Source organism: Anticarsia gemmatalis, chromosome 23, assembly GCF_050436995.1.
Source record: "Anticarsia gemmatalis isolate Benzon Research Colony breed Stoneville strain chromosome 23, ilAntGemm2 primary, whole genome shotgun sequence".
NCBI classification, from domain to species: domain Eukaryota; kingdom Metazoa; phylum Arthropoda; class Insecta; order Lepidoptera; family Erebidae; genus Anticarsia; species Anticarsia gemmatalis.
In genome coordinates this window covers 7,803,947-7,824,161 of record NC_134767.1, presented here as the reverse complement: position 1 = coordinate 7,824,161, position 20,215 = coordinate 7,803,947, and the positions used below count along the sequence as shown (strand labels likewise).

Below are 20,215 nucleotides of genomic sequence, written 5' to 3'. Positions count from 1 at the left end.
AAATATAAATATTGTACGCACGAATTTACCGCTCAATCCAATTTGGTATAATAAAAGTAAAAGTCAGTGATATAATGACGGTAGACATTAAAGTTACGCACCATATAGTACACGTTAGACTACACTTGTATGTTTTTATGGCGCCGTTTATTATGTGGTAATAGCTCTTATTTCACGCAGTTGTAAGTCGTGTATGGACTATGATAGAAATCACCACGAGGTAGTCTAGACGCATTCGGAACATTAAAATAGAAAATCAAATTAAATTTCCTTTGAATCGGTCATTTCCATCATAATGATGGAATCCAGAAATTTATATCAATTTACCGTACAAAATCTAAATAGAACACCCGTTTTAGAAAACTAATCTTAATCTCCCTAAGGTCTAAATTTTGAACGGAAAGTTGTAACCACTAACTGGACATCCCACCCTATTCCCAATTGTCACTTTTTCTTTTTAAATCTGACTGCGGAAATGGCTCGGTACTCTAATATTCAGCCATAAACGTTAAAAGTCATAAAACTTAGGTATAAAAACTGTTTTGTTATGATATCGGTGTTATTTTACGATGACACCGTGAGAATAGTGTCCTCCCGTTATGTTAATTACATTCTATGTGCTTAGTGAACAATGCACGCGAGTATTGTTTGAAACCATTGTCTTGTGCAAGCTAATTATTAAATTGATATCAATATTATTATCTACAGTATAGCTTAGCTTAAGTACGGTATTAGTCGACTAATTAGTTGTAATTAGTAAGGAATTAGCTTAACTAGGTATCGAAACATAGGCTTATTTGCGTAATTATTGTAAGAAAATTCAAACGCTAAGCTTCCAAGGTTTTAAATAAATATTAAATGAAACATGGACAGGATCAAGCAAATGGCGTTATTTGGTTCCCGCCTACCCCTTTTTTTTTTTTTCGTCAGGAAAATGCATTACTGCGTGTCCCGCTCCAGGGAGGAAGCGGGGGTCTGTTGGGCTCTCCCGCCGGCTAGGCGTTCCGGCTTTAAATTTGGGCATACCGACTAAAAACCTGACGGTGTTCCTTCAATAGTCACCATAAAGTGGCCAGGACACGGTACCTCCAATTGGATACTCCGCGTCCCAGCCGTTACCGCCTACCCCTATGGAAAAAGGCGTAATTATATTATGTATTATTTTATGTAGGTATGTATGTAAATAGATGCTACGTTTAAAATAGTTTTTAAATAACAGTGTTATGGAACAAAAAAACATTAGGTAACCTCTTTGAAAAAAGGCGCGAAATCAAAGTACGGGGGTAACGACCGAGTGATTACATCGACTAGAAAATAGGCCCTAAGAGAAATCATTTTCACTGAGATCTGTATCGAATCAGATCTGACGCGAATCGATTACAAAATACCGATGAAGATTCTCGAGTCTTCTTATTTATATCGATTGAGTTTGACAGTAGATTAGCCATTTGGCTGTTTGGAATTCATCTACGTTTGCTTAAATACCTTTTTTTTATTATCTTGCCTTTCTATTAACTACTGAACCTTAAAGTTATTGTTGTTAGTTTAGGGTTCTGTTTCTAGGCTTCTGGATAGGTAGGTAAGTGTCAAATAGTCTATCCGAGGCTAATCTTGATCCAGAAGGGGTGATCGTATTCTTAAAGACGGAAAACTGGTTTAAAGAAACAGAACCGTTATTGATAGCAATGATAATGGTTATATCCTTTCACGTCTGGGAATTGGACTTTATAAATCAAAATAATTCTGATAGCACTTTATTCTACGGATATTTTTGGGCTAGTTAATTGTTGCGTCTTTCCTCTAAAAATGTTAAAGAGTAACTATTACTTTACAGTATTAACTATCTAATAAGTGCAGTTATTAAAATTTTACGCTATTTAGTTTCTGCAATGTTGCAAATCTAAAAAAAACCTTTAAGGAGGAAATAAAAAAAAAACAACAGCGAACAGGTGGGCACAGGAAACCGTTCATAATGCCAGACAGACTGCATCCTCGCAAACATGTCGTTCTTTCCTTTAAAAAAATAGTTTTGCCAATATGGCGTCGTTTGATTTCAAAACGACGTAAGTAAAAGCGGATAGAAAGTGGTCTAGCCTAGGTCTAGATTTCAAGACTGATCAGTAACGGATGTCGCATATTTTAAAGTAAAGTCAGACAGGAAAATGGCGGGCCAAGAGAGGTCAAGTGCACCGTATTTATTTGCCATCAGCGAAAATGTGTAATAGAAAATCGTATGTGATTTAAGAAATGATATGTCTTTTAGAATTGGCCTAAATAAAACGATTACAAAGTGTTTATATCAATGTCAATTTATTCACAATTTATTTTAATAAAGTGCGAATAAATACCATACTTTTATACAACCTTCACTAACCACGTAGATTTAAAAAGCTATAAAATGTTTATAAATAATAACACGTCAACATTTTGACAACACGAACTATTGTTCAATTTTAGATGGATTTATTTTGATACTAATATTATTATTTTATACTATTAAACAATTTTCTATTACAATGGAATTGACGACATTCCCTGAAAAAGACATATGCCCAGAAGAGTGCTATGAAAGAGGCGGGTTCAGAAAATCTCCGAAGTCTACTCAAGAAATAGCTGATCAATTGAAAGCTGTAGACGATGTAAGACATTCAGCTCAACGGGAAGCTTATAAACAAAGAAATGATAGATTTGAACACCTCCTTCCCATCGAGCCAGAAATAGAAGTAGTTACAACATTTAAATCTTTAGAAACACACCTACCACAATTGAAACCTCACCCTGACTCAGGGAAAATCGACTGGACACCTCTCGCTGGTCTCACGGGAACCAGACCAAACGTTAGCAAGTATTCTATCAGCCGGTACTCCCTCGACGAATGGAGGAAACACAACAACGACATACTAGACCAAGAACGAATATATGAAGCTAATATTCTAGACTATAATGCTCAGACAGCTATTACTGCTGCTTTCGGTACAGTTGATAAAAAGCAACAAGAAAGCGTTGCTAAACAAAAGCAGAAAGCAAAAGACTTATTTCGTTGGAAAGTAGAGGTCGAACAAGCTTGTAAAGAAATGGCTAAAGAAGTAGAATTACTTGAACATGATAGACAACGACTCAAAAGTGCGTCCAGAGTGTTGATGCTACCAGAATCTATCTCCAAAGAGTGTATGGAACTTCGATCGAACAGAGGAGAGAAAGATTTAGTCGAAGATCAAGTTGAAAAAGAACTGATTGTAGAAATGAAACTCGTGAGCGAAGTTCGAGAAACTATTATTACTACTCTGCGGCTGATAGAAGAACAACTAGCTATCGATAAAGCAGCGAAACATAGGATAGAATACGACTGGTGTGACAAGACTGAGGCATACAACACGGAATCGAAAAACCTATCCCTCAATAACCATTCAAGTACAATCATGTTTGTACCCGGAGCAACGAAATTTGGTGATTATACTGCACCTCTGAGTTACTGGGAGTATTACTGTAGAGAAAATATACAAAATGTTGAAGCGGTTCGTCAAAAATCTGTGGATTTGAGAGGTTCATTGATCGCAATTTTGATAAATAACGGTAGGAAACTACGTCAGCAGGCGGACAAAACTGATATAGCGTTGGCAGAAACTGTTGCCCATACAACTGAAATGTTGACCAAGCTGCAAAATGACCTTAGAGACACGTTACGAACGATAGCCGATGTTGAACTCTTAATACAGAAATTGCAAGATGCTATACGAAAGATGGATAGAGCAATGAAACTAGCTCAAACTAGGTTAGCTAATCGAAATCAGGGTAGACCTCACGGAGAAAACGTCCGCGATGTCCCACATCTGGGTTTGATAGACGAAGTGAAAACTATCCATGAGACTGTGTCTGGGCTTATGGGACAATTGAACAGCGCTGAAATATCAAGGAAGAAATTAATGGAAAAAAGAATAGAAATAGAAGCAGGTATTTCTTCTAAACTAAAAACGTTAAATATTGATAGAGAAAGATGTGGTCTTATAAGATCCCATTACCCTTCTGCTTCAGAATTGGCTGGTCTGTAAAAGGGTCTTTTGATATATGTTTTTATATTTTTGATATTATTGACGTTTTTGATATTTTATATTTTGATTTGTAACCTGAATGGTATTATATTTTCGATTTGCATTATTCTGGTTTTGACATTCTTTTAATTATAACAAGAGTTGATCGGACCACGCAATTTGAAGCAGAATCAGCAAGCATTATCACAGTTCAACACTGTTCTTGGTCAACGATAAAGTAGTTATACTAAGCTAGTGTGAACTAAGCTTTATAATTTATGACCAATCGCACTGGCCATTAATAAACTTAGCTCTTAAAAATATTGTATCATCTGTCAACGATTCTAGCATTTCTGAGATCGTCGTTTTATAAACACAGTTTTTGAAGATAATTTTAATAACAGTTCTAAATAAGTTTAAACATGGCTCAATTAACAACATTTCCCGAAGATGACATGTGTCCTAAAATTTGCACCGATATTGGTGCCTTTAAAAAAGCTGCCAAGTCTCCTGAAAAGGCCTTGGAGGAGGTGAAAGAGGCTAAAGAAGCTAAAGAAATGCCTGCTCAGGCAGCGCAAGAACAAGCTTATCAAGAACCACCTGAGACTATGAGACCTCCTCCAAGCGGCGAAGAGTATTTACCAAGTCTTAGACCAGGCCAAGACGGTAAAGTGGACTGGACTCCTCTCGGAGAAATGACAGGAACTAGACCGAAAGTCAACAAGTACTCCATAAGCAGATACTCTTTAAACGAATGGAGGAAACACAACGAGGAAGTCTTGGATCCCGAGATAATCAACGAATCCAATATAGTGGACTATAACGCCAAAACATGTATCATGCAAGCGTTCGGCAACATTGACAAACAACAATCAGATAACAATATGAGATTGAAACAAAAAGCCAGAGATATATTCAGATGGAAAGTGGAAGTAGAGAAAGCTTGTAAAGCTATCACCGATGAAGTGGAACTTCTAGAAATTGATAGACAAAGACTGAAAGGCGCTTCCAAAGTACTCATGTTACCTGAAGCTATCTCCAAAGAATGCTTAGATCTTCGCTCGAATCGTTTTGAACCAGATTTAGTTTCCGACCTCGCTGAACAAGAGCTGATAAAAGAAATGAATCTTGTCAGCGAAGTAAGAGCTACTTTGAAGAACACTTTGAATAATATCGAAGAACAAATGGCTGTAAATAAAGCAGCCAAACATAGAATCGAATTTGATTGGTGTGACAAAACTATGGCTTATAATACCGAGTCTGAAAATATAGGTCTATCTCCGAAGTCGGCTACATTAATGTTCAGACCTGGATCTACCAAGTTTGGTGACTACACCGCTCCACTAGAGTACTGGGAATACTTTTGTAGAGAAAACGTACAAAATTGTGAAGCGGCTCGTCAGAAATCGGAAGATTTGAGAGGCAGTTTGAACGCTATTTTAGTGAATAATGGTCGGAAGTTGCGTAACCAAGCGGACAAAACCGACATGGCTTTGGCCGAAACGGTGGCGATTCAATCGGAACTGTGTACGAAGCTTGAAGAAACGTTACTATCGACATTACAGAAAATTGCGGATATGGAGGCTTTGATTGCTGAATTGCACTCTTCGATTCGGAAGATGGATGCTGCTATGAAATTAGCTCAAACTAGATTGGCTAATAGGAACAACTGGAGGCCTCATGGAGAAAGCGTGAGGGATCAGCCTCATGTCGGTTTGATTGAAGAAGTAAAGAAGATTCACGAAACTGTGACGTCACTGCTAGGACAGCTTAAGAATACGGAGAGAGTGAGATCGGACCTCTTGCAGAAGAGGATACATTTAGAAAGGGACATAGCATCTAAACGGAAGACTTTGAACATTGATAGAGAGAGATGCGGAATGGTTCGCTCTCATTATCCGTCTGCGTCCGAACTGGCTGGATATTGACTTATTTGGACATTGTTTTTTGAGTTTATTTTTTTCCTTTTGTTATTATTCTATTATATTTTTAAGATAACTACTTCTTTTAATAGCCAGTCTCCCCCGAATCGAGGGAGGGGTTAGGCCTTGAGTCCACCTCGCCTGCCGATTGCGAGTTTGAGATTACACCCTCGAGAAAAGCTATAAAATATCTATACGAATGTTATTTTTAAATTCTATTCACAACAAAATTACATAGCGGAAAATGCTAATTATCATTAAAATTATGAACTTTTTTGCTTTCGTACGCATTGTTAAACATGCAAGCATACATAGAAAAAATCTATTTTCATAAGACCTCGAGCTCAAAGATCGGAACAAAACATCCTCTATTGAAATATGATGACTTAAAGTATTACATAATTTTGCGGCTCATTTGGACGTAAATAGCGTGGCAGTGTTACCTTTCACTCTTGGCTCTTCCGATTGTGTTTGTCTTTAGCCAAAGCGTAAAATTACGTAATGTTGTAAATATCATGACATTATTGAATAAATAAAAAGATAAAGTTAAGATAATATCCGTAGATAATGCACCTGAACTTTAGGAATGAGGAGACAATAAATTATTTGCATGGTTTTGAAATGTACACAGATTTTGAAAACACATACGCAAAAGCTATTTAAGTTACTCTTTCGCATGAATGTCTTTATTTAAGCATGTTTTAAATTACAAAATGACTGTAAAACCACATCGTTTAGATCTATGTGTTTACATTTATTATCTCTTAGAGTCAAACGACCTGACCCAGTTATGTGACAAAGTAGTGGCAGTAGCAAAGCTTGATTTTAGATTTCTGTGCTTCGGACTTACGGATACCTACGAATGCCTACGGTTAAGTTTATCGTTTAACTCATCGTTAAACATCACAATAAGGGGGAAATGTATAAAAAGTACTTTATCCGATAAGCTAACTAATCTTATTCAGTAGTAGCGATAAGCCAAACTGGGACTTTAGTGTTCAAGTCCATACAATGATACAACTTGAAAAGAGGTGATAAATCAATCAATTTCCTTAACAATATTTATCTACATCATCTACTACTAATTTGATTACATGAACATCATTCTTATAAAAGTTCTCACAACACAGGAAAACTAATCAATTTAAGATCAGAATCAACTAGTGCATAACGGTATTTCTATAAAACCTGCTGTTTGTTGTATCTTAGATCAAATTGTATGGGATCCATGATGGGAAGACGTTGCTTCATACAAAAGGTCACCGTATCGCTGCATTGTAACCGTGGGATCTATTGTCTAACTTATTTAAAGTTTTTACGCTTAATGGAAGGTTTTTCATATATGTTTCCGCGATTAAATATTTTTATTGTGAGCAAATATTTTGAGTATTTTTTTTGTTGAAGGAATTTCCGCAAGCTTGTGTTTCTGGTTTTAAATATTGCAATAGTCAGAATCTTTTAACTTTGAGAAAACTTTATAAGTTTGATATTAAGCAACAACATTTTTGTCGTTTGCTTGATTTAAATCCATACATGTTATCATACAAGACCACCAATTACAGGTAATAATGGGCACCAATTCTTTTTTTTTCTTATTTCTTAACATCCCCCCAGAATTTTTCTTGTGACCTACAAACGTACAAACAATGGATACAAAGTACAAACCCTAAAAAACCCGAAACAGTTATTTGTGGATCACACAAATAATTGTTCCATCTGGAGATCGAACCCACTACCTCCTGACGCAATCGTAGACGACAATAGACGGCGTAGCGATCTAAACCACTGTACCACGGAGGCAGTCAATAATAACTTATTAAGAAATGTAAATTCTCAAGTTCTAAGTAATGTAAATTTTACTGTTCCCAGTGCCAATATATCTGTTCTGTTCACCAGTAAGCCTTATTAGGATAAAACAAGCACTTTCGTAAGGTGTGGCTACGATAATACTCACTAGGCCTGTTTTACTTGACACGATGTTTGCTTGTTAGGAATTCTAATTGCTGTGATGTTCGTTTTAATCGCCGAATATATTGAATAACTATTCAAGGTGGCTTTTTTGTTCTATTATAAGCAAACAGGTCTGTTTGTATTTTTGAGTTATTTAATACTGGCCGTTATCAAATGAATAATTAGCAATGACACTGTCATCCTTATGTCATTGTTATTGAAGCTTTTGTAGTGCGTTGCACATATTTAGTTTTTATTTTTATATTATTTAGTATATCGTAGAGATCTAAGTCTAAATTCCTGTTAAAATGGCAGGTTTAACTTGCCCGGACATATGTCCGGATCCCAACAAGAAGGAGGCACCTCAGAGAGTGTTTTTGGAAGCCGGTGCTCAGCGCACCGCACCCAGTCCACATGCCGCTCCTTACACCCCTGGTCTCGTTGTACCACCAGAGAAGAAGGTATACCCTCCAGGCGCTCCCCCCATATATCTTCCTCAGCCTACCGACAGCACGAGTGGAGACATACTCGGCATGGGCCCCACAGGACCCTGGGCCCCCGGACACATGGACTGGACCCCTCAAGCCGGCATCACTGGCGTCAGACCCGTCGTCGACAAGTACTCCATGACCCGATACTCCACAGGAGAGTGGAGAAAGAATAACCAGTACACGCTGACCCCACGAGCGACGGATAAAGCTAAAGCATTAGACGAGTCCATCAAAAGAGATCTAGATAACGCTTTTAAGAATATGAACAACAAACAGGCTGAGTCCAACCAGAACTTGGACAGCAGAGTTAAAGATCTACGACATTGGAAGAAAAAAGTAGAACAGACTGTCGAAGCTATCGCTAAAGAGATTCAAACTTTAGATGAAGACAGAGCCAAGCTGAAAGGCGCGTGCAGAATCCTCATGTTGCCTGAAGCAATATCGAGAGAATGCCTAGAACTGCGCACACATCGATACGAACCTGACATGGTGAGGGACGATGCTGAACAAGAGTTGATAAAAGAAGTCGCTATTGTAGGAGAAATCAGAAAACTATTCATACAAACTCTTCAGAAAGTCGAAACACAAATGGCAGAAAATAAAGCGGCCAAAGTGAATATTGAGACTGATTGGGCAGACAAGATGCATACATTGAAAATTGACAATCAGAATTTGGCTATGGGTGACGATTCGAGTCTGATACTGTGGCACCCTGGCGTGGCGAGGTGGCCAGAAAACGCAACTTCATTAGAATATTGGGAGCATTACTGTTCGGAGAGTATACGAAACTGTGACGAGGTGAGACAGAAATCGGAGCAGCTTCGTGGGGATTTGATGACAGCTATTATCAAAGGGTCGCAAGACATGAAGATACAAGGCGACAGGACGAATTCTGCACTAGCTGATACAGTGTCAGCCACGCAACAGATGTGCGATAAACTAGAGAGTAATCTCAAAGATAATTTGCAAACGATTGCTGATGTTGAGAATCTTATTGATCATTTGAAAGCGTCGCTGAGGAAAGTGGACGAGCGAAACAAGCTGGTGATGACGAGACTGCACAATAGGAACTACAGCCGACCTAGCGTTGAGAACTGTCGGGACAAGGCGCAGTATGCTTTGATGGCAGAAGCTAAGTTTATTAAAGAGACTGCTGACTCTTTGACGGATAAACAGAGACAGGCGGAAGCTGTGAGGAACGAGCTGATGAAGTACAGAGGCGAGTTGGAGAAAGACATTGCTTGTAAGAGGAAGAGTTTGAACATTGATGAGGACAGGATCGCTCGCGTCCGCGCTCACATGCCTACGCCTGAAGAATTCGCCAACGCCTAAAGCTTGCTTTTCTCTTACGCTGACGGTGGCGTACGACGATCGATCATAATTCATGAAATTCTATGGTACACTGATGATAACAACAGATTTTTCTATATAATTCGCAACTGACGTTCGACCGACGTACGTGATCAATTCAGCGTAGAAGAAAAGGGTGCCTAATGAAGAAATCTTGCTGAAATAATGCGATAACTTTCGAAATTTTCGACAAAATCTTCAAGATCTTAACGTGGGATAAAACACCTGTTAAATTGTGCAAATCTTTCTGATGTATCTCTTTTATTCTGCGGTATTTTAATTATCGTCTTGTGCTATTGTTTGAGTCGTTTAAATACTTGTATTGAGCCATTGACGACCTACTTTAGTTTTGGTGTGAAAATTATGTAATTGATGTTTCAAATGATGTTTGATTGACAGTAAATTTTAATTGCTTTTAAGAAGCCTTCGTTTAAATACATTTTACTACACCTTTAATATTAATTGATTTGTGGAAGTCGCTTACTTAATTGCTTTTAATACTTTCGAGTATTAAGTGAGGAAGATTATTAGTACATCTTTATGTATGAACTAGCTGACGCGCGCAACTTCGCTCGCGTCACATAAGAGGGAATAGGTAAAAATGTTCCCTGTTTTTGTTACATTTTTTACTGGTACTCTACTCCTTTTGTTCGTGCCGTGATGATATATAGCCTATAGCTTTCCTAGATGAATGGGCTATCTAAAAGAAAGAAAATAATTATTCAAATCGGACCAGAAGTTCTTGAGATTAGCTTTTAATGCTACAAATCCTTTCGTGGGTTTACTTACTAGGCGTTAAGAGGTCTTTAACATCATCTAAACCAGTGGGACACCGTTTAAACCTAGCATACCTCCACGCTACAGTTCTAACCACGACAAACGGACATTTTTCTCTTAAACGACTGTAAATTCCTGAAGCTCTCACGCATACTAGAAAAGATAGTTATTTAGCGACATTATCCCACATGGCCACAGTTATAACGACACGGTTGACAGTAATCATGTAGAATTGTACACTAATATCTACGTGCTTTGCCAAAGACCTCCGTCACGTAGGTGCGTGCTCGCATGTCAATTGTAGCAATCGTGTTTTATACAGATAAATGGGAAACCATCCATTTTAGACGAGTTAAGAAAGCTTATGATGTATTGCGATTTTTCATACACCGACATCTGTCATACCATACCCGAAGGTATATACAGAGGTGAGAGGTTGTATAAAATGCACGCAATATAAATTAGAAAAGACCAACGGTACGGTACTATTGAGACTTAGAAATCGAACTCGAGACCTCATGATCAAGTCGGATATAGCGACTATGCCAGTTGACAGTAATCTTGTAGAATTGTACGCTAATATCTACGTGCTTTGCCGAAGACCTCCGTCACGTAGGTGCGTGCGCGCATGTCAATTGTACCAATCGTGATTTAAACATAAATGGATGGGTTTAAAGTTAAGATAGACGATAATGTGTTGCAATTTTTCACTTGAACGTTAAACCACTTCTAAGCAATCTCGTTTCGACACTGAGATTGAGATCTACTCTGCCTAGGTCACCTTTTTCTATAGGGATAGGCAGAAACCAAAAAACGCCACTTGCTATGAACTCATGTAATTTATAGAATGAAAAACGTGATGGGGTAGTTTTCAAACTCGCGATTGCCTCTTAATGTCTTTAGTTTATATTTTAAACAAAATGTAGTCATCAGTTCACATATATAAAAGAAAAAAATAATAATACCGCGTCATCTATACTAATATTATAAAGCTGAAGAGTTTGTTTGTTTGAACGCGCTAATCTCGGGGACTACTGGTCCGATTTGAAAAATTCTTTATGTCATCACGCTACGACCAATAGGAGCAGAGTACCAGTGAAAAATGTTACAAAAACGGGGAAAATTATGATTCTCTTATGTGACGCGAGCGAAGTTGCGCGGATCAGCTATAAGTAGTAAAAAAGTTGAGTATTGGATTAAGTTTTGAATAAGATAAGCAGAAATGTACAGTACAAGTTACTACAAATACATCATTACATCTTACATACATATTATGTAAATAAGTAAAGCACCATTAACTTTACAATTTCAGGCAATAAAGATGCGAATCTGTTTGTAAACATTACTTTACCGACAGCTGACATAATACTTAGTGTTTTATGTAATTCAGCGTGAAACAAGGAAATGTGCCAATAGATGTCGATACATCGCGGCGAGTTTAAATAAAAGAAAAAAGATTGGTAGTTATTGAGGTGGTATTAGAATGGTTACTTGGCAGGAAAATGATTGCCAATTGCACTCATATTGTGCATTTTTGATGCAATTATTATTCTGTTTTTTTCTTATTTGTCTAATTATGTGTCTAACGTAATATATCTTAAGACTTAGGCAACTTTTTAGTCTTTCGAGTATACAAATAGTGAGAAAATTGGTTCCAGAAAAGACTGATTTCTTTCACACTTCGTTAGTTATTCTAGTCAGCTGTGGTGAACGAAAGCATATTCTGTTCGTATATATAGCAATATCGGATGAGATATTAAATAAAAATATGGAAAATATTCAAACCTACGATGATTTTATACCCTTAAAGAACAATATGACAACATACCATTACTTATGTGTCGGGCAATAACTTCACGAAGCATTGGGCTTTGCGCCAAAGTGATTCTTGAAACGATTTAAATATACTTTCTTATATAATATTTGTATGTATTGGTACAAGAACATAGCGTTTTGTACTATTATTCCGTCATTTCACATGAATTGCTCAGCGATATTTTTTAATTCCGGCAGTCATTTGTACATTAGAAAAGCGCTCTTAAACTTATTCTATTCTAAAGTTAATTCAGTAGAATCATTCAATTAAAATCAATTTAACATCATGTTATGTAAATCATGTAATTAACAAGCATGATTTGCAATTTTTTTCTTGGGTAAATCGGCACATGTCATGCACTAAGTACAATCGCAGAAATATGTTTAAACGTTACATTTTCCATTTACTTTTTATCAATTAAATGTTTTGTTGACTTCAAAATTACTGTGTTAACTTACACACTATAGTTAGTTTCGTTGAAAAAGTGAGTTTTTATTCTAACCCTCTTATTCATAAACTATAAACCTATTTTTTTTAAAAACATCTATAATATTTTTCTCTTTTTCATTTCGCTAATTAGTGAAAGAAACAAAACACTTTATAAGCCTTTCATAACTTCATATATTTTTATGAATAAGAGGGTAATTGTTTACGAATGTAGTAAACTAGTTGTTCTTCATAGTTATTCATCGACTAACGATTACATCGAAACTGTATCAAATCGATTAAGAGAGAACTTACGTAATATTGTTCTACATTTTTATATGAACGACTGAGCCTAATACAGCAATAACTTGAGATATTCGACCCGGATATCAAGCCTCTTATAACATATACCTACTATCACATGTTATTGCCCGTCACTGTATCTAATTTTGACATAAAAATATATTTATTGGTAGTAAACAAGCTTATGTCTTCCGATCGCGGTTCCTGACTGATGTTTTCATCCAGAATATAATCTATAACCCTGCCAAATTTGATCTTTATGGATTCTGGCGTTTCGTCGTGAAAAGACAAATAAACTTTTAGAGGTTTTTGTCCGCTTTTACCCTTAAAGGTTCTCAAGAAAAATGTACATTTCTAAATCATATTGAAGGTTAAATCATCAAACTATGCATAAATTTGCATTAAAATATCAGTCGACAACTTACCTAGTAGTTATGCACAATTTATCTAGATTATAATTAATATTTATGTTTAGTCCGAAAATAAAGTAGGTGTATCAATTAGATCACAAAAAGCTGCATAGGCCTATGAGTCACGCAATTCAAAATTTTGTTAACCTCTGTCAACCGCGAATCTTGCAAACAAGGCTCTCTAACGGTAAAATCAAAATCTAAATCAAATCATTTATTCATTTAGGTCAAATATTTACACTTATGATGGTCGTTACAATTACTGAATCTACCACTAGCTCGGAAAGGGGGTGGAGCCTTATGAGAAGAGCTAGCGAGAAACTCACGGCCACTCTTTTCAATCGCCAAAAGTTTTACAATGTGGTTGATACAATAATTGCTCATGCGAGGAGCTGCCAACAATCAGCGATATAGACTAAACGTCAATTAAGGAAAATGAATATCAATTAAGGAAAATGAATAATGTACGAAAGTATTTAGGCTAAAAAGCATAACTAAGACATATTTTTTACACGTACTTTCGCTTTTAGTTAGAATATGAATACATACTATTGATTACGTGATCAAGATGAGTAATAAGTCACGTTTTATTATGACATGGTGTTTGTGGTAACATTATAAGTAAGTTCGCTTTTACTTAAGTTTATAATATGAATGAGCGGTGGTATAAGTTGGCACCTCCCATACAAGCGGTTGCAGGTTCGGACCCGAGGCAACACACCAATGACTTTTCCAAGTTACGTGAGTGAGATATTTTTTTCTAATACACAGTGTATTAGAAATAATTATCACTTGTTCCAACGGTGAAGGAAAACATCGTGATGAAACTTTGCATGCCCGAGAGTTCTTTAGAACAGTTCTTGAAGGATTGCATAGTCACCAACCCGCAATTGGCTAGCATGATTTTTGTTTTTTTAACCGACTTAAAAAAAAGAGGATATTTTCAATTCGTCTTTATTTTTATTTATTATTATTATATGAATACACACTTATTGATTACGTGATCAAGATGAGTAATAAGGTGATCACGTTTTATTATTACATGGTGTTTGTGGTAACATTATAAGTCAGTAGTAAGGCTTCAAGCGGAACGCAGTGGAAGAATCGATTGTGTGTACGGCTTTGCGGAAATACATAGCCGTATATATATTTTGGTTTTCGGCTTGATGTACTGTGTTTATCCGGGGTATAACTGGAAAGAATTTTAACGATATCAAAACGAATTTTAATGATTAATTTATTTTTTAAAAAGGAGTCGAATAGAGAGTTTTTAAGACTTCTTAAAAACTCTCTATTCGACTCCTTTAAAAAATGCTCTTTTCCGAAAGGTCGTATAAACATACTAACAACGAACAACGAACACAAAGTATAACCACACCAAAGTATTACACAATTATTTGTGGATCGCAAAAATATTTGTTCCGTGTTAAAAACGAACCCATGACCTCCTCACACGATAGTCGTAGCGACCACCTGCACCACGGAGACTGTCTTTATTTAGGCCAGAAGATAAAAGATTAAATAGACCAAGAAATTCTAAAATTTATTCAATACATGCAGTTATCAGTAAAATCATCTAGTTTACAACAAATATGTAGGCCTAGTCGCAATATATGCAACAATTCGAAACATCTGAGCTAGGCTTGCCAGTTCCCGTCTCAGCTTGACATTTTACCACATAACTCAACTCTACCTACACTTAGGGTTGCCATATGGCTGGGATTACCGGGATTGTTCCAGAATTTGGTGTGTTGTCTCGTGTTCTGTAATTTTACTTTGCTATCTCGGAATGAAAAATTACTATTTTTGCAAAGTTACGAAACTGTGCCTTTTTTTTGCCATTTCTACTTAGTGTAGCCTCGGACCGGAGACCGAAACTCTGATTCCGTTCGTGGCCCCAGAAATGTCCAGGAAATTATTAGCCTGGATCTGGCAACCCTACCTACACTACCTGCCTACTGTCTACCTACGAGGTTCACAAACCACAGCCGATAAATATCGAAAGTGGTCTAGAAAGCCGGTAATAACAGCTCAAGGCGTATAAATGTACTTGGGAAGAGCTACTTATAAGTAATAAAACTAGGAATATTTTAGGAGTGAATGAATAGAAAAGGTCTTTGAAATGAACTCAAACTTCAGAACTATTCAGAAGCGAAAATAATGTAGGTAGGTATCTTTGAACTGAAAGATGCTAATTTTGGGAGTTCAAATTGAATATTTTATGGATTGTTAGATACAGTTACGTTTCTTTATTAATAAAGAGAAGATTCTTTATCAATTCTATCTTCTAGTTATTTCTAGAAGTAACAATTATAGCTCCTATGTTCTAGAAGAAAGTACTTACGTTACTGTCTGTCCATGTGAGAAAGATTTGTTTGTACCTAAGTATATTCTATTGTATTAGATTAAACCACGTTATAAAATGATATCCAACGCGTTGAACTATTTATCAGGGCCGTAAAGACAAACTTTTGAATCGATCTCCCAAAAATAATATGTGACTGGATTTAGGAAAGGGAACTTTAAACATCAGTCAGTAAGAATTAGTCAGTAACTTTTGTAATAAGTTACGTGTACAAAGATTAGCTGACAGCTTCACAGGTCAAGATGTTCCCTTCACGTTGTACAAACCACACAATTGAATCCGCGGTTGCGTGGTGCAATTTTTGTGCTGTCTGTTTCGACTCACCACATCCGTGAACCATCAGTGAAGTAACTCCATGTACGTTTAGACGACTATTATATAGCCTTCCAAGTCTCTATACTAGTGAGTAGACTGAGTAGTGTTGCTAAATGGCTAGGAAACACGTTATATATCCCTGTTTTCGATTCAGTATCAAGTCCTCAATGATCCTAAATAGTATTTCTGCCCATTTTGTTTTCTGTAGCGGAAATACATAGAGTATCTTTGTCGTAAATATTTTGTGGCCCCTTTAATTATTATCCCTGTAGGTATTCGTAGACTTGTTTCAAACTGACAACTTTGTTCCTACAGTAACCACCAAGATACTACTACTATTCCAAATGTACTTTTTCCATTAATTTTCTCGAATTTCATAGTTATTAAATTGCTATATATGCTATGGAATATGATGGTTATTGAATACAAATTATTATTATTGTGATGTTTTGCGAATATAAACAGCTACGGAGCTTATCAATCTCATAAAATGGTATAATTTAATAAATAATTAGCCATGTAATCTAGCAACTTTAAGTTCTAATGAAAACCTGGTACTCATAACACTCTATAAAGTCTCCAACTTAGTACTAACATATACATAGTATCCTATACATCTCACAGCATATTAAACCTGTTGGAAAGCGAAGAAAATGTCGCTTTCATAAAGAAAACTCTGAGTTAAAGCTTAATAACTCAGAGTGTTCCGCACTATAAATCTAAAAGATATTACTATAAGTTGTCAACGATTCTCTTGCCTTCCGAATAGAAGAGACTTTTTGTTGTATAATTGTGAGAGTATTGAGTTATAAGCTTTTGTTTCTTGATTTGTGGTTGTTGACAAGTGCTCAAGATAATATTCTCCATTATTCTTCACTGCATATTATAAAATAAAGTCACCTCGACTCGTCTGTCAGTCTGTTCGCTATAATTTCAAAAACTACAGAACGGATTATTGTGCGGCTAATTGCAGTGATTTTAAGGCAGGTTTTTGATGAGGTTAACGCGGTGTAACTGGGGCGAAACCAGGGCACGTCAAATATGTTATTTCACTGAAATATTATCTACTGGAATGCGTGGAAAACAAACAGTCGTAACAAGCCAATTTAAAGTATTTAAAATATAAAGTAAAATGAATGATGCGACCTAAAAGCGCTTTAGCGTTCTACATAGTCCGTAGAGACCATAAAACATTTTTAACATACAAAATATCCGATCATAATATTTAAATACACATATTTACCATATGGTATAACACCTACATAATATACAAAACGGCTTTACTCAAAAGAAACTCATTTACGAACATTGCTTAACTTTATTCCATAGCTACTATGTACAGCAATTTAATCTCGAACGGAAACTGTGCCTTACAAAACAGGCTAATGCCTATACATATATTAAGTAGATGTTATACCAAAACAAATGAATTAAGGTGCTTCATTGTCTCAGTGGAACATGCAACTGAGCAGAACCATGTAAGATATTTCTTTACCCATTACTCTCCCACTGCAGGGCAAGGGTCTCCTCCAAAATGAGGGGGAGGGGTAAGGCCTTGAGACTACCACGCTGGCCTGGCATGCGCTCAATAAATAATGTTTAAGATATTTACTTAGAGTAAATAATTAATTCCTGAGCTTCTTAGAGGAAATCATTAAGAAAATCTTAGTTTTTGTCCGGAAGTACTAAGTCTTAATCTGGATCGTAGATACTAAAGTCTAGCTTATAACCTATAGCCGTTGGACCCTCGCCGGACCTCTAGATACTTATGTTTAGCTTACCACGTATGGCCGTTGGAATTTGGACATAACTATCTAACTCCTATAAACCCCTAGAAACTTCAAGCGATCACAAGAGCTAAAAAACCTGATATAAAATCTGACTCTCAGATTACAGAAGCAGTCTTTCCCAATGAACTGAAGTCTGCAATCCCTACTATACGTCGGCCACAAAAACCGTATTTACCAATAATATAAAACTAACAAATTAAGTAACTAATATATAAAAACTACGGCACAAGATGGCGCCCACGGTTCAAAACTTCAGATGTTGCAATACATTATGTAATTATGTTATAACATCACCTTTGATCTTTGATGTTTGCTTTTATTTTCAACTGACAGAATGAAAGATTGAGTACGGTGACTTTGCAAATATTGGGTTGAAACTAGTTTAATAAAAACTGGAAGGTCAACGGTTGAAAAAGTAGGTTACCTAATTCGTCTGTTCCATGGTGCTAGGATTCTACGAACAGCAAGGTCTTTCAAAACCTGACAAGTTTTTAATGGCTAAATATACTATTTGATCTACCTAGGTACTATTATCTCCCTAAACAAATTTATATTTCTAAGAAAGTAGTCGCAATTATAACAAACTAGCTGACCCGCGCAACTTCGCTTGCGTCACATTAGAGAGAATGGGTGAAATTCTTCTCCGTTTTTGTAACATTTTTAACTGGTACTCTGCTCCTATTGGCTGTAGCGTGATGATATATAGCCTATAGCCTTCATCGATAAATGGACTATCTAACACTGAAAGAATTTTTCAAATCGGACCAGTAGTTCCTGAGATTAGCGCGTTCAAACAAACAAACAAACAATCAAACAAACAAACAAACAAAATCTTCAGCTTTATAATATTAGTATAGATTAGTATAGATAATGGTGTACTTAGTTATTATGTAAAAAATAACAAATGTGTAAAAAGCTCTACATTTTAGTGACAAAAATCATATATGGCCCTGATTATTCAACAGTATCTCCATTCTTTTTCACTTAACTAATCACATAACCAAAAGACCTTATCATCTCATCAAATAAAAAGGGTTTAATTACATCATAAAGATTACATTCAATCTCCCATGCCATTCCACCTTCACTCGCGGCGATAAAACGGAAACGCACTGGGAACTAATAGTACTTCGTACTTATAACCCATTGTGATAGTAGTATTGTGAACTGTGGGATTTGCTCAAAGTATTCTATAGTACTGTTGTTTTCTCATGGGGTAGCTGACTATGTGCGTTGTTCTGTTACATCTTTTTTCTTTTTTTGTTAACCTGTACTGTCCCATTGTTGGGCAAAGGTCTCCCCCAAAATCTTCCACCGGTCCCTGTCATCGGCTATCTCACGCCAATCCTCCAGATAGATCTGTCACATGTTACATCTGCCAGTAAAAAATATTTTGCTATAAGAATCTCTAGACAATTTAAACCCAAGTGAGTGTTTGGAAAAGAAAATCCTTTCTTTATTTTTCTGTACAACTCCCGCAATAAGTATTGCTCTTATGTCGCGGGGACTTTTACAAATGTACTAAATAGACGAACAACGGATGCAAGGTACAACCAGACCCGAAACAACTATTTGTGGATCGCACACATAATTGTTCCTCATGGGAATCGAACCGACGATCTCCCGACGCAATTGTAGTGGCGTGGCGACCACCTTAACAGCTGCGCCACGGAAGTCGTCCAACTTTGTTTATTTGACATTTCACAAAGAGAAGCTGATTCTGGTTTAAGTTATTAGATTTCGTTATGTATTTTTTTAATTAATTTGTCAAAAACGAAACGTTTTAATTAAAAAGCTAACATAAGTCGGAAGATAATTAATTGCAATTTCATTATGTATGTACAAACCGAAGAAATATTGCTGATCAATGCAAGTTTTGCACAGACATTAAACAAACATATTACTTTTGCATGTGAAATACAATAATATTAATATAAAACATATAATTTATCTCATAACAAATCGCGGTAAGATATTATTCTTATTTATTTTACATAATATTATGAAAAATATCACCGATCAGTCTATAATGCAGTCTTCGGCCACTCTATTAGCTATTAAACAAGCATAATATAAAACTTTCCCCTATCTAGTGCTAGAAAGTTAGTAATTCTAGCTAGATTTACGATATTGCACATTATGCATCGTATTATAATAAATATAGAAAACTGTTTATTATGAGAATATTATTTACAAGCTTATATTATCTATTTCGTTAGAGATAACCCTATTTCAGCAAGTTAAGCTTTTAAAAAACAATAATAATATGTAG

The 20,215-nt window shown here is 36.1% G+C and overlaps 4 protein-coding genes across 4 annotated transcripts in view; all 4 read left to right on the top strand.

Annotated features, from left to right (window-relative positions):
• Tmhs (Tetraspan membrane protein in hair cell stereocilia) overlaps positions 1 to 20,215 on the top strand; it is a 35,702-nt gene that overhangs the window by 3,678 nt on the left and 11,809 nt on the right. The window lies entirely within an intron of this gene.
• Positions 1,961 to 4,155, top strand: LOC142983012 (tektin-4-like). The gene has a single exon (XM_076129773.1). It carries the CDS (start codon positions 2,517 to 2,519, stop codon positions 4,047 to 4,049), a length of 1,533 nt encoding a protein of 510 aa, XP_075985888.1. The 5' UTR covers positions 1,961 to 2,516; the 3' UTR covers positions 4,050 to 4,155.
• Positions 4,284 to 6,204, top strand: LOC142983013 (tektin-4-like). The gene has a single exon (XM_076129774.1). It carries the CDS (start codon positions 4,451 to 4,453, stop codon positions 5,954 to 5,956), a length of 1,506 nt encoding a protein of 501 aa, XP_075985889.1. The 5' UTR covers positions 4,284 to 4,450; the 3' UTR covers positions 5,957 to 6,204.
• On the top strand, positions 7,950 to 10,189 carry LOC142983256 (tektin-1-like). The gene has a single exon (XM_076130175.1). It carries the CDS (start codon positions 8,209 to 8,211, stop codon positions 9,721 to 9,723), a length of 1,515 nt encoding a protein of 504 aa, XP_075986290.1. The 5' UTR covers positions 7,950 to 8,208; the 3' UTR covers positions 9,724 to 10,189.